Raw genomic sequence first — 15,516 nt, 5'->3', positions numbered from 1 at the left:
CCCTCTGAGCCTCTGTCTCCCCTCTGAGAACACTCTCTGCCCCGGATGTGGGACTGACGTGTACCTGCCGGGGGCGTCTGAGGCCCCCGCCCTAGCCCCACCATCTGAGAGGCGAGAGGAAAGGACGCCCTGGGCGACTGCAAGCCCAGATGGGAATTACTGCTCTGCTTTCAAAGGACGTGCCTTCTCGGGACTGGTGAACTGGAACTGGCCTCTCTGGCCCCCCGGGGAGGACGCCCGGCCCACAGTGGCCCAGTTTCCTGCAGGGTCCAGGTGAGCTCTGGGCACCTGGCCTCGGATGCAGGGGTGCGGGCCGTGAAACCCCCTGGATCTGTTACCTGTTGAAAGGGTCCTGCCGGAAGCACTCTCTCCAGACCATGGACGCCACGGCCCTGGACATCAGGTAGGAGTAGTACTTGGCGCCATAACCCACCAGGTGGCTGAAGCGCAGCTGCCAGGCCTGTCGGACAGAAGAGACACAGGGAGGGTGAGTCTGCACACGTGTTCCCTCCGTCTCACCTGACAGGGCGGCCCTCACGCCAGCACCCTCCACGTCATCACACTCTGAGCCGGGGAGCGAGTCCCCGCCAGCCCGCAGGCTGGGGCCCGATCCCCAGGACCCTGGAGTGAGACCATCTGTGGAGATGGGCCTCTGAAATGAGGCTGCGGGGGCAGCCCGTGCCAACAGGGCTGGGTTACATGGGTCCTTACGAGACGGGGAGACTGGGGAGGACAGGGCAGGAAGGCGACTGCCAAGAGCCCAGGACAGGCCTCAGGAGAACCGCCCTACCCCGACTGCCTTGTATAAAGCTCACTGCCACTGGACTCAGGTCAGACACAAACAGGACACCCAGGCTCGTGGCAGGAGCGTCGGTCACGAGTTGGACAATGTCCATGATCCCGTCTGGGAGGCCCAGCAGTGACGACAGTGACGCTATCACCGTCAGAAAGGCCATGTGTGCTCCCAGGGAAGAGCCTCCCCCGGCGAACTCCCTGCACATGCTGTCTCTGGACAGGAGCTGAAAACAAGGCTCCGCGGCTGCCTGGCAGGAAGCAGGCTTGCTCCGAGGGGCGGCCCCCAGGCACACACAGAGCCGCTGCTACCGGAGCTGGTCTTCAGAAGACGCTTCTCTGAAACAAACCTGACGTGCAGACGTAATCCTACTGTCTCTTCATGGATGCTTCAGCTGACAGGAAAGTTGTTTGAAAGAAAAAAAAAAATTGAAGCCTAAGTTTCTAAACTAAGGTAATCATTGTCTAACAAGTCCTTTCACATCCTGGAAAATAAAGTATGACGTTTCATCATCACAATAAATGTTTAACTAGATAAAAAACTTCTCCCTAATCAACTAAGCTGCAAACAACAAACAAACAGCCCCTTGGTGACAGTGGCGTGGCCGACCTGAGGACATCCCAGCCCTCCCCGCAGCACAGGGCCCCGAGTGTCGCACGCGAGCGCCACCACAGCTGGCCTGGTTTGGGTCACATGCAGAACTGAAATTTCCCTAAGAACAAGGTCCAGGGGCACACGAGGCACTCACTGCTGTCTGTGAATGGCAGGGTGGATGGACGGGTGGACAGAGGATGGACACTGCAGAGCTGTGTCACAGTGGTTCCTCACAGGCTGGACTCTGGACCGAGACCAGGAGGCCGACGCCCAGGAACAACACCCACAACACAAGCAAGAGGGCGTCCTGGCACTAGAACACATCAGGATCTCAGGCTGATTCTTAAACACAGCCGGTGTTTTTCTTCCTAAAGAATTCCTTGACTGCGCTATATGACAGTCGTTATAAGACTCTGGGGGCTGGCTTTGGCACCAGAGGCCAGGTTTGGACTGTGTACAGCATCTGTGTGGTGTTTCCTCGTGTGCGATTCGGTCTCCATCAAGCCTCGCAGACTCAACAAGCCAGGGGCCAGCAGGACCGCGCAGGCGGGCATGCCACGTGCCCCCGCCATGAGCAGGGCTGAAGGACAGCACGACCGAGAGCGCTCTTGCGCCAGCCCTGTGGCAGCCCTCCCTCTGGGCTGCCTGCCCCCTGCGCGAGTAGCACTCTGCCCAGGTTATGTCCCGGGAGGCCCAGTCCTGGGTGTCCAGAGCGCCCACCCGACCATGTGGGGACCAGGGGATCCCCGCCACACCTGCCTTCTCAGATGAATATTCTCTATCAATGTGTGTACATGTTTTCCATGAGGTCATACAGACAAGTATTTCTAATATAAAGTCCCCACTGACATTTTACCAAAACTCGTGAAACAGTAATGCCAAACCCACAGGGATTCTGCCTGGAATAAAGTGATTTTAGGAGAAACCCAGCCACCGTGGTGGATGCCCCCTCCAGGCCCTGTCCTCCATGGATGCCTGCGTGGGCCTCCACCCCGTGAGTGCAGGCAGGTCTGGCCGTCGGGACTCGACCAAGGAGCGCGATATCTGCGGGCTCATCTCCCACGGTCGGCAGCCATAGTGGGAAAGCCCGCCTGCAGGGACCCTGCAGGATCTGGGTGGGGGATTCGGGGCCTGAGGGCCACGGGGGTCCGACAGCTGACAGCAAGCAAGAAGTCAGCCCCCTCAGTCCTGCAAACATGAGAACTCTGCCAAGAACCCAGGTGGAGCAGGCACGCCCCAGGTGAGACCTCGGCCCGGCCAACACCCTGACTGCCACCCAAGCCACAGGAGCCGTGAGCTGTGGTTCAGCCACGAGTGCATGGTGATGTGTTACACGGCAGCAGAAGACACACACCGATATCTATTTGAGAACAGAGGGCCGGGCTTCCCTGGTGGCTCAGCGGTTGGTAAAGAATCTACCTGGCAACATAGGGGAACGGGTTCAATCCCTGATCTGGGAAGATCCCGCGTGCCTCAGACCAACGCACACAAGCAGTGAGCCTGTGCTCTAGAGCCCGGGAGCCGCAACCGTGAGCCTGAGGGCCTGGGCTCTGCAGTGAGAGGCCTGAGCTGTTCAACTACAGTAGCCCCTGCTCGCCACAACTAGACAAAGCCTACACACAGCAACCACAACAGGGCGGCCGTAAATAAAGAAAACTATCAGAAAAAGAACAAAAATTAGAGCTGTGCTCAGAAATATTAACAAGAGAAACAAACTGAAAATTAAGAATGGATACCAATACCTATTAAAGTATATCCATGTGTCTTCATGCAAACATTTCGAGGAGGGTATTTTTACAAATATTTTATAAACTTTAATAGTTTCTATTTTACAGTAGACTCAAAAGCATAAGCGGGTCAAGGCCATGAGCAGGGCCTGCCCAGTGTCCCTGCGTCTGCCTTGCCCAGCAGGCCCTGGCCTGTATCACTGCCCCCCGGGTCTCCGGTGACTCAGGGTGGCCGCGAGCCAGCAGTGGGCCTAAGTGCAGACCAGGTGCTTCAGAAGCCAGAGGCTCACCCCCGTGACCTCTTTCCCTTCCTGCTCCCTGGAAGAAGCAGGAACCAGACTCACACCTGGGACTCAGGGAAGCCACAAGCCGAGGAGCCCCTGGCCTGACCTGCTCGCCTCTGCCTTGCTGGGTTATCTCACTTAACACATTATTAATCTAGGGGTTTTTGCAGAAACTAATGGCTGGGCCAGGCGATCTGTTATCAAAGACTCTAGTCAATAATGTTTGGGCAACAAAAGACATGTTAATACGTCTCTGGTCAGTAAGTAGTTAAGTTACTATTCTGGGGGCTTTGTCGCAGCAACTTCACCTGGACTCCAACTGATGAGTACACAGGAGGCAGAGCCCGGGGTCCTAATCCGAGCTCCCCACCCACCCCCCAGCTCCCCGTTCCTCCATACTGCCCACGCCGCATTTCTAACTATGGGACAGTCTGTGTTCCCAACACACGTGAAGGTTACAGCCACCTGGACTTCAAATCCCACGGATCCTCAAACAGATCCCCGTGCCATATTCCCGAGTTCAGACGAGACCCTACAACTTGTAAATTAATTTCTATCCTGTCGGCTTCAATACATATCAAAGCATACCACCCAGCTACTTTTACAGCTAAAAAGCAGAGCCCCTGTGCAGACTGACATCAGAGTACTCGACTACGAGTACACCAGGGTGCTGACAACTGCTGGCCCCGGGGTGGGGGTGGCGGGCCGCCTAGAGGTGACGGCTGTGAGAAGCTCACGCACAGGGACCCTACCCCAAGTGGAGCAGCGAGCTAGAATGTTGACACTGCTCTCTGGTATATAAAAACAAAATCCTCTCCATATTACCATAGAAGCCTGAATGATTTCCACAGGACCAGTATCAGAATTTTATAAAGTTCTTAATGACAACTAGAAACCATTTTCTCTGCTAATGGTACACTTATGGCTCATTTTAAGGAGACTGGACCCAGTCTTCTAAGAAAAAAGTACTCCGAACTACCTAACCAAAATAATAATTCCATTGTCAGTTCTATTTATATATAAATAGAGGGGGAAAGGATCTCCAAAAAAAGAAACAAAATGTAAAACCCCATGAAAATACCAGTATGTGTCTGTCAAAACCAACTCCACAAACAGAACAAAGACATAACCAATTCAGATGGAAATGCTCTTATCAGACGAAACATGGAAACATAATGGTGATCTAATTAATTGAGATAACTTAGGTGAACCCCTAAAATTATGAAGATGTCAACAAACAGGTAAAAATGACTAATTACTGACTACACATACACACCGTCTGAATTTCTGAAGTGAAAAAACAAAATCGAAAATGTTACTAATTTTCATTAACTTTTCCCAGGATCAGGCTGAGGTGCATGGGTTACACTGAGCAGTGGGTGACTCAGGGCAGTTAGTTCTCAGTCACGTGCTGTCCCTGAAACCTATGGAATCTGGTGTCCACACAGCAAACTCTTCACTTAACTGGCTCCTGCCTATCAGACCACTAACTTTACATGATCTGTACCCAACAGCCTTGGTGTGACTAATTGCTGCTTTGCAAACTTATTTAATTCGCACAGTGAACGATCCCTTCGCATCATATTAAAAGTGCCTGCTATAATTTCATTTGTAGACTGCAGTGGGCTGCAGTGGATGTGTCTCACTAAGGGTGATGAGATGAGACCTGGTTTCTACAAAGAGGTGAGAACACCCTCCCCGCCTCCATCCTACCATGCACAGCTGGGGGTCCCCGCCCCCACCCCAAGGGGAGGATGTGCCGAAAGTACAGCCCAGGGCTCATGATGCCACATCACTTGCAGGCCAGTCCCTGCGTTCATTCCATACAGAGTAACTGACATGTAACACATGTGACTGAGCCCCTGAAACTACTTCAATCACCCTGTCATCAGTCTTCCCCGATGATCTTGTCTGAAGAATCTCCAACATTCCTGATGTAACAGCTTTTAGCAATTTCTTACCAAAAAAAAAAAAAAAAATCCTGCTGTATTTATGCTTGAAACATATGGAAATCCTGGAAAATGCCCAACAGTGCATATTACTGCAACTCAAAACAAGTGTTGGATAAAAAAAGTCAGCACCTAAATGTTATTGGAACTTTTCACATACAAGTACTCAGGTACCATCACTTCACAGTGTAATAACAACAGGAGCCCCGGAAGGCTGCCTCTTGGTTCTCCAGGGTTTGAAGGTCAAGGTGTGATCTCCCGAAGGTTGGCTGTGAGCAGTGACTTGTTGAAAGCTGAAAAGAACTGATGCCCTCTTATTTCTTTCTAAATCTCTTCTCTAAACTCAGCCATGGCCAGATATTATTCTCCAGAATCTTATGTATTTATTTATTTACTTAAACTTATTCTGTACAAAACTGGTTCGACTTTTTGAAGGATACATTAAGTTTTAAGAAGGACAACGAGTTAGAAAAAGTGTGAGATAAATGTAAACTACCATCTGATTTATAGACCTCCACTGTGTTCATGTAAAGGACTGAGCTGCAGGAGAGTGCTGTTTAGACTGCATGCTGGCTTAAGGGGAAAAATGTTATTGCTGAAATTGTGTAAATCATTTCAAATATTGTTTGCTTTTATGCTTCTTAGCTTTTAAGTGTCTGAGTTTTTCTAAATGTTCTGAGAAAGTCTGGTTCACTTTCACTCTCCATAAATCAGCAAGCATTTCAAAGCTTCCCTGAGACTCTGAAAAAATACACACACGTGAAGAGACGGACCTGAAGGGCAAGTGTATTAAATAGAGCATGCAGCAGGGTGCTCAATTCCACAATTACTAACTGTTCACACTACAAATCGAGAGTAAGCAACTCCATGGTAAACTCCTCTTACACCCGATAACCTGGTTGGGGACGCAGGTTCTCAGGGCACAGACCCGCCATCACAGTGCTGGAGCACGTGGCTATGGGTGCTATCACGGGACGCAGGTGGCCCAGCCCACAGCTGTCCTTCTGCTCAGGGGTCAGCCTCAGCATCCTGACCACAGGCAGAGATGTCCATCTCCTTTAATGTGTGAACCTGCTTCTCCTGCTGCAGCTGCCCCACTTGCAGCGATGAAATCCCCTTTCAGTAACCACCTGTTACACTGACGCAAACACTACTGCTTAATGCTCGCTGTGTTCTCACCAGGTGCCAGGCGCTGGGCTGCATGCTTCCACATGCGTGATCTCCCTTGGTCCTCACGATGACCACTCGAGTCAGCGCTCACATTACAGAGGAGTGTCCAAGTCTCGAGCATCTGCTGCAGCACCACCACGTGGGGTGACCTCGCCTGCCCCGTCGCCCAAACTCCAGCTGCCCTGCCTGTGTCCACACCTCACTTCTGCCTTCGTGGTCAGACTACATGCCTCCTGACCCAGGAACAGCCTCTCAAACACGCATACAGGCTTGCTCTCAAATCCAGCCAGAAATATTCTACTGCAACCGTGGACACAACCAGGGTGTTCAACGTCTCCAGTGTTATTTGGCGTGATTGTAAAAGTTCAAGCCACTCGATCTACAAATTCAGTGCAATTCCTGTCAAATTACCAATGGCATTTTTCACAGTACTAGAACAACAACAACAAAAAGTCAAAATTTGTTAAGGACACACAAAAGACACTGAATAGCCAAAGCAACCTGGAAAAAGAAAAACGGACCTGGAGGAATCAGATTTTCTGACTTCAGACTATACTGCAAAGCTACAGTCATCAGGTGGTACAAAAACAGAAATATAGATCAGTGGAACAGGATAGAAGGACCTGGAAATAATCCCAAGCACCAACGGTCAATTAATCCATGACAAAGGAGGCAAGACTACACAAGGTTGGAAAGACAGTCTCTCCAACAAACAGTACTGGGAAAACTGGACAGTCACGGGTAAAAAACAAAATGAGATCATTCCTTAACTCCATACACAAGAATAAGCTCAAAATAGATTAAAAGACCTAAACGCAAGAGTGGACACTACAAAACTCCTAGAGGAAAACATAGAAAGAACATCTGACATAACAGCAACATCTTTTTTGATCCATCTCCCAGAATAATGGAAATGAAAACAAAAATAAACACGACCTACTCAAATTCAAAAGTTTTTGCACAGTAAAGGAAACAATAAACAAAACAAAAAAGACAACCCACAATTGGGAGAAAATGTTTGCAAATTTATGTGACTAATAAGGGATTATTCTCCAAAATTTACAAATAGCTCAAGACACTTGACAGCGTCAAAAACAAACAACCACTCAAAAAAATGAGCACAAGTCCTAAACAGACATTTCTCCTAAGAAGACATACAAATGGCCAAGAGGCACATGAAAAGATGTTCAACATCAATAATTATTAGAGAAATGCAAATAAAAACTATGAGATATTGCCTTACACCAGCCAGAATGGCCATCATCAAAAAATACACAAACAACAAATGCTGGAGAGGCTGTGGAGAGAAGGGAACACCCTACACTGCTGGTGGGAATGTAAACTGGTGAAGACAGTGGAGAGAGCAGTAAGGAGGTTCCTTAAAAAACTAAAAACAGAGCTCCCACCTGCCCCTGCAGTCCCACTACTGGGCATATATCCGGAGAAAAACACGATCCAAAAGGATACACGCACTCCAGTGTTCACTGCGGTACTGTTTACAAGAGCCAAGATGTGGAAGCAACCTAAATGTCCATCAGCAGAAGAATGGATAAAAATGTGGTATATGTATACAATGAAATACTCCTCAGCCATAAAAAAGAATGAAATGGCATTTGCAGCAACATGGATGGACCCAAAAATCATCATACTGAGTGAAGTCAGAGGAGAACTATCATATGACATCCCTTATATATGGAATCTAAAAAGAAATGATACAAATGAACTTACTTACAAAACTAAAATAAACTCACAGACTTAGAGAACCAACTAATAGTTGCGGGGAAGGATGGGAAGAGGAAGGGATAGCTGGGGAGTTTGGAAAGCTCATGTACACACTGCTATATTGAAAGTGGATAATCAACAAAGACCTCCTGTACCGCACATGGAACTCTGCTCAACATTATGTGGCAGCCTGGTTGGGAGGGGGGTATGGGGGAGAATACATGGATATGTACAGCTAAGTCCCTTTGCTGTCCACCTGAAACTATTGACATCATTGATTGGCTCTACCCCAATACAAAAAAAAAAAAAGTTCAAGCCACTGGACCAGTGAAGGACACGAGGGTCACAGAAATGTTGAAAAGGGGCAGCAAAAATATTACTTACATATGTTGTGAGGTTTCATACATGTGTGTAAGTATGTATTTATACATAGAGAGAGTGGTATCTAGAAACCTTTACAATCCCGTGAACATGCATCAAGGACGGCAGGATGTTCATTAAGAATGTCAGCCACAACATCAACACACTAAAGTAAAAATAACTTTCTGTGTGCCGACGATAAAGAGCTAGAAAAGCGGGGAAGGGACAGTAAGAGAGCCACTCACAAGAGCAAGAAAAAAGCCCATACAACAACAGGAGGATATTAACAAGATGCATGAGGCACTTCTGAGAGGAAGACCATAAATAAAGATGGTGTGAAGGAAGAGGCAGATCCACAGAGGGAAGGTGGAGCCAGGCACCTATGTATAAAGACAAAAATCAAAAAACCCCACAAAAAACAAAACCCCTCACAAACGATTATCCAGCCTTGGCAGAAGCCCTGAAAAAGAAGCTTAGACACAAATCTTAGCATCTCACAAAGGAGACCTTTTCAAGTCAGAGGGGCAAGTGGGTTTTTAAAAAACCAGTTAGAAAAAGTAAAATTGGTTCTAAATCTGGTGACTTACACCACTGGAAACTTAGACAGACAAAGATTTAAAAGTAACAAACAAGACAACAGAAGTGCTAGAAGGAAATATGTGGAGGCCCATGGATAAGAAGTGCCTCTACACCTGTGGAAAGAGGTTCCATCCTCCGGCGAGAGGGGGAGAACTACGTACCACGGGGCGGAGGGGTGGGGGGGTGGTGAGGGTAGCCACCCCTGGACAGGCCCAGAGCAGGGGAGACTGCCTGCAAACCCTCCACACCGCCTGATTTCTGGTTACATGCATCTATGACATTCCTCAACTGTAGTTAAAACGCAAGATTAGCATCAACTAACCTAACTCACCCAGAGGCTTCTTCCAGGGCTGGTGCTGCCCCCGAGACTCCAGGGCACAGGGAAAAGGCCACCGGGAACGGCCCTCGGGATCCTGAGCTCCCTGCGTCCTGCCCACGCTCACCGTGGACGAGAATCCACTCGGACAATCACCAGGGTGGAAGCTTCTGGAAACATAAACACCCTCAAATCCAAAAGACACGTGTATCGTTTAAACAGTCTACCTGGTGAAGAAGAAATGAGTATCCTGGGTTTTTATTTCACGTGACCTAGCCTTTGTGAATCTGCAGTCAAAAAAAAATTAAAAACCATAGTACTATTCATGAAAACCAAGATGAGAATGAAAGTTGGTGACTTGGCTCCAAGGACTACGTTATAAAAACAACCGGGTAAATCATATGACTTCCTCATGTTTTAGATCAGTGAACTCTAGAGCTGCAGCTGTCCCACAAACTGAAACCATATAAATTTTTAGCAAATGAGTCAATCTTGAGATTAAAGTTTCAATTTATAACACTTCTGTGTTTTAGTTACAAAGTCATAAATAAATCTAGCATGACAGAGAAGGTAAATATTTTCTCAGTTGTTTATGCAACCAAAGAGGAAAGGAATTTAACATGCAATTAACCACTTAGGTTTTTCTAGATAGGTACCATATGGTCTTTGTATTTAAGAGAAAAAAAATAAATATTGTTCTGTTTAATCTAACATGTGCTTAGCAACGTCAAATACGCCAAACTATGCCACCTGGGCATGCCTTCACCTCCCAGGAGACTGTGCTCGTTTGTTCAAGAGCCAAGGCATAAGAATAGGAGGAAACGTGACTGCTTCCCCAGGGAAGAAACTAGACAGGCGGAAGGATGATTTCTAGCAAACAGTTGAAGCTAGATTCTCTGGAAAGGGACTGACGAACTTTTCACCACCCTGGGGGCTAGGTCTACTGTTTTACAGACAGTGTTTTTTTTTTTTTTTTAACACACTGAAAGAAAGAAACCTTTATGCCATTCCCTGAGCCAACATCTGAGTGTGAGGGAAGAAGAAGAGCCAAGGTCAGAAGCAGATCTCAGATTTATATATAAAAGCTCCCACGTGATCAAGCTCTCTCACCAGGCTTCCTTAAAAACTAACCAATTGGAAAATATCTGCCATTTTAATCTAGATGGTAGAAATCGGTTAATAGACAATTTCCTTATCTTAGTGTTTTATCAGTTAATTGAAAATTAGACCTTTTCAAATAAAACCATCAACGCTGGATGCCACATAAAGTCAGTAAGTTTTGGCACGATTTTATACGAAGTGAACTAAACTTGTGACATCTCCAATGAAAACCTCTGAAAGATATATTTAAAAGTAAAGTTATAAAAACCTAATTCTTCATCTGCTTGAATACACAAACGTCAGGTATCTACATGGATTTCTATACTTCAGTTCAGTTCAGTCGCTCAGTCATGTCCGACTCTTTGCAGCTCCATGGACTGCAACATAGCAGGCCTCTCTGTCCATCACCAACTGCTGGAGTTTACTCAAACTTATGTCCCTCTAAGTGGTGATGCCATCCAACGATCTCATCCTCTGACGTCCCCTTCTCCTCCTGCCTTCAATCCTTCCCAGCATCAGGGTCTTTCCAACCAGTCAGTTCTTCACATCAGGTGGCCAAAGGATTGGAGTTTCATCTCAGGATCAGTCCTTCCAATGACTATTCAGGACTGATCTCCTTTAGGATGGACTGGTTGGATCTCCTTGCAGTCCAAGGGACTCTCAAGAGTCTTCTCCAACACCACAGTTCAAAAGCATCAATTCTTCGGCACTCAGCTTTCTTTATAGTCCAACTCTCACATCCATATGTGACTACTGGAAAAGCTATAGCTCTGACTAGATGGACTTTTGTTGGCAAAGTAATGTCTCTGTTTTCTAACATGCTGTCTAGGTTGGTCATAACTTTTCTTCCAAGGAGCAAGTATCTTTTAATTTCATGGCTGCAGTCACCATCTGCAGTGATTTTGGAGCCCCCAAAAAATAAACTCTCTGTTTCCACTGTTTGCCCAACTATTTGCCATGAAGTGATGGGACTGGATGTCATTATCTTAGTCTTCTGAATATTGAGTGTTAAGCCAACTCTTTCACTCTCTTCTTTCACTTTCATTAAGAGGCTCTTTAGTTCTTCACTTTCTGTCATACGTGTGGTGTCATACAGATATGCAGATATGCATATCTGAGGTTACTGATATTTCTCCCAGCAATCTTGATTCCAGCTTATGCTTCATCCAGTCCAGCATTTCTCATGATGTACTCTGCATATAAGTTAAACAAGCAGGGTGACAATATACAGCCTTGTACTCCTTTCCTGATTTGGAACCAGTCTGTTGTTCCATATCCAGTTCTCACTGTTGCTTCTTGACCTACATACAGATTTCTCAGGAGGCATGTCAGGTGGCCTAGTATTCCTATCTCTTTAAGACCTTTCCAAAGTTTGTTGTGATCCACACAGTTAAAGGCTTTGGCATAGTCAATAAAACAGAAGTAGATGTTTTTCTGGAACTCTCTTGTTTTTTGATGATCCAACGGATGTTGGCAATTTGATCTCTGGTTCCTCTGCCTTTTCTAAATCCAGCTTGAACATCTGAAGTTCACAGTTCATGTACTGTTGAAGCCTGACTTGGAGAATTTGGAGCATTACTTTGCTAGTATGTGAGATGAGTGCAATTGGGGTAGTTTGAGCATTCTTTGGCATTGCCTTTCTTTGGGATAGGAAGGAAAACACCTTTTCCAGTCCTTTTGGCCACTGCTGAGTTTTCCAAATTTGCTGGCATATTGAGTGCAGCACTGTCACAGCATCATCTTTCAGGATTTGAAATAGCTCAACTGGAATTCCATCACATCCACTGGCTCTGTTCGTAGTGATGCTTCCTAAGGCCCACATGACTTCACATTCCAGGATGTCTGGCTCTAGGTGAGTGATCACACCATTGTGATTATCTGGGTCATGAAGATATCTTTTGTATAGTTCTTCTGTGTATTCTTGCCACCTCTTCTTAATATCTTCTGCTTCTGTTAGGTCTATACCATTTCTGTCCTTTATTGAGCCCATCTTTGCATGAAATGTTCCCTTGGTATCTCTAATTTTCTTGAAGAGATCTCTAGTCCTTCCCATTCTATTGTTTTCCTCTATTTCTTTGCCTTGGTCACTGAGGAAGGCTTTCTTATCTCTCTTTGATATTCTTTGGAACTCTGCATTCAAATGGATATATCTTTCCTTTTCTCCTTTGCCTTTCGATTCTCTTGTTTTCACAGCTATTTGTAAGGCCTCCTCAGACAGCCATTTTGCATTTTTGCATTTCTTTTGCATTTCTTTTCCTTGGGGATGGCCTTGATCCCTGTCTCCTGTACAATGTCACGAACCTCCGTCCACAGTTCTTTAGGCACTCTACTAGATCTAATCCCTTGAAACTATTTCTCACTTTCACTGTATAATCATAAGTGATTTGATTTAGGTCATACCTGAATGGTCTAGTGGTTTTCCCCACTTTCTTCAATTTAAGTCTGAATTTGTCAATAAGGAGTTCATCATCTGAGCCACAGTCAGCTCCTGGCCTTGTTTTTACTGACTGTATAGAGCTTCTCCATCTTTGGCTGCAAAGAATATTATCAATCTGATTTCAGTATTGACTACTTGGTGATGTCCATGTGTAGAGTCTTCTCTTGTGCTGTTGGAAGAGGGCGTTTGCTATGACCAGTGGGTTCTCTTGGCAAAACTCTATTAGCCTTTGCCCTGCTTCATTCTGTACTCCAAGGCCAAATTTGCCCGTTACTCCAGGTATTTCTTCACTTCCTACTTTTGCATTCCAGTCCCCTATAATGAAAAGGACATCTTTTTTGGGTATTAGTTCTAGAAGGTCTTGTAGGTCTTCATAGAACCGTTCAACTTCTTCAGCATTACTGGTCAGGGCATAGACTCGAATTACTGTGATATTGAATGGTTTGCCTTGGATACGAACAGAGATCATTCTGTCGTTTCTGAGACTGCATCCAAGTATGGCATTTTGGACTCTTTCGTTGACTACGATGGCTACTCCATTTATTCTAAGGAATTCTTGGCCCAGTAGTAGATATAATGGTCATCTGAGTTAAATTCACCCACTTCATTCCATTTTAGTTCACAGATTGCTAAAATGTCAATGTTCACTCTTGCCATTTCCTATTTAACCACTTCCAATTTGCCTTGATTCATGGACCTAACATTCCAGGTTCCAATGCAATATTGCGCTTTTTAGCCTTGGACTTTACTTCCATCACCAGTCACATCCACAACTGGGTACTGTTTTTGCTTTGGCTCCATCTCTTCATTCTTTCTGGAGTTATTTCTCCACTGATCTCCAGGAGCGTATCAGGCACCTACAGACCTGGGGAGTTCTTCTTTCAGTATCCTCTCATTTTGCCTTTGCATACTGTTCATGGGATTCTCAAGGCAAGAATACTGAAGTGGTTATCCATTCCCTTCTCCAGTGGACCAGGTTTTGTCAGAACTCTCCACCAAGACCCGTCCATCTGGGGTGGCCCTAGACGGTATGGCTCATAGTTCCATTGAGTTAGACAAGGCTGTGGTCCATGTGATCAGATTGGTTAGTTTTCTGTGATTGTGGTTTTCAGTCTGCCTTCCCTCTGATGGAGAAGGATTTCTATACATACTCACATATCTATTTTGGAGAAAGAAGTTCTTCAAAATTGATACCGAGTGAACAAGACAGCAAACAAGCTCTAGGGAAAACACAGCCCCACCAACGGGAGCAGGGGCATCTTCTTCATTCAGGTGTGTCTGTGACCTACCTTCTGAGGCTAGAAAACCAACCAGAGCACAACACTGCATGCAAGCACACGAGGCCGGTGCGCCCACCCTCTCCACTCACCGCCCGCTGCCGCTGGCCCCGGCTCTGTGTGGTCAGGGGGCCTGAAGGAGAGCTGGCCAGGGAGAGCACACTGGATGAAGGCTGGCTCACAGCTGGCCGTACTCCACCCTGACCTATGGATCGGCGGCCCTGCTCCTTTGCACTTAGAACCACAATGGCAGCGACACAGGTTAAGAATCTGTTCAAAACTTGAGCAGTTTCCAGATAGGAAGCCCTCAGGTCCCATGTGACTCGTCTGCTGAGAGTGTATCTACTGTGAACACAAATTATGGTAAATGTCCTACAAGCAACACTCCCAGCTACCTAACCCTATAAAGAGAGCAGATGCTACTCTCTAGTAGTAGAAACGGAATAAAAAACACATTTAAAATCTCAGTTTTTGCTGGTACTAGAAAAAAGCTGCTTCAACGAGAAGACAGGCTGACAGGGCGGGCCATCCCACACCTCCCCCATCTCACCCAGCAGGCTCTTGGCTCACAGCATCCTCTGTGCGGGCACGCGCCTCCCTCTCCTACATGGCTCCCCGGCCCTGCCTCCTGGCCCGCAGCCCCAGGTCCCAGGGCTGCTCACAGGCATCGTCCACTCAGCCTGAACTGGCCCCCAACACCAGTCCTCACACTGCACCCCTCCTTCCAATGGCCCCTTCCAACACGGGGAGCACCCCTCCCGGCCTACACAGCACCAGCGCCCAGTGGGGTCTGTCTGCCCAGCCCACCCCCAGGCTCACAGGCACCTTCCACACTGGTCCTCACCCGCCGGTTCCCTCTGCCCACCCGCAGTGCGGTCCCCACGTGGAAACAACCTCCCTGCGGGTCGCCCAAGCCCATTCTTCACCTCATACACGCTGCAGCCGAAACAACCCGTTCCCACTTCGAGGAACGGGCTGCACACCAAAAACGCTCTTCTGTATTCTGTTGAGTGACCTGTTTACCAACTGCATGGCTGCTATCAGTTTAAGTGAGAGAGCATTCCTAAGACTTTGGTGCGCCCCTCCTTGCTCCGGGGGTAAGACTACCTGAATTTGGGGCTCAGTATTCACTTCTCTTTATAGTTCTACTGGTCTTGGCATCTGGAACCTGAGACCACACCTTCTCTGAGGTCCATGTAGGAGCTGA

The 15,516-nt window shown here is 47.1% G+C and overlaps 1 protein-coding gene across 1 annotated transcript in view; it reads right to left on the bottom strand.

The window, feature by feature from the left end:
* The window catches only part of MIPEP (mitochondrial intermediate peptidase), an 80,501-nt gene that overhangs the window by 15,565 nt on the left and 49,420 nt on the right, over window positions 1–15,516 (bottom strand). Inside the window, exon 18 of the mRNA XM_061133326.1 lies at window positions 339–460. Within this exon, the coding sequence (XP_060989309.1) occupies window positions 339–460 (122 nt within the window). The remainder of the gene's footprint in view (window positions 1–338; window positions 461–15,516) is intronic.

Source organism: Dama dama, chromosome 30 (assembly GCF_033118175.1).
Source record: "Dama dama isolate Ldn47 chromosome 30, ASM3311817v1, whole genome shotgun sequence".
NCBI lineage: Eukaryota > Metazoa > Chordata > Mammalia > Artiodactyla > Cervidae > Dama > Dama dama.
The sequence above is the reverse complement of the archived record's forward strand: the minus strand, read 5'-3'. Positions and strand labels throughout refer to the sequence as shown.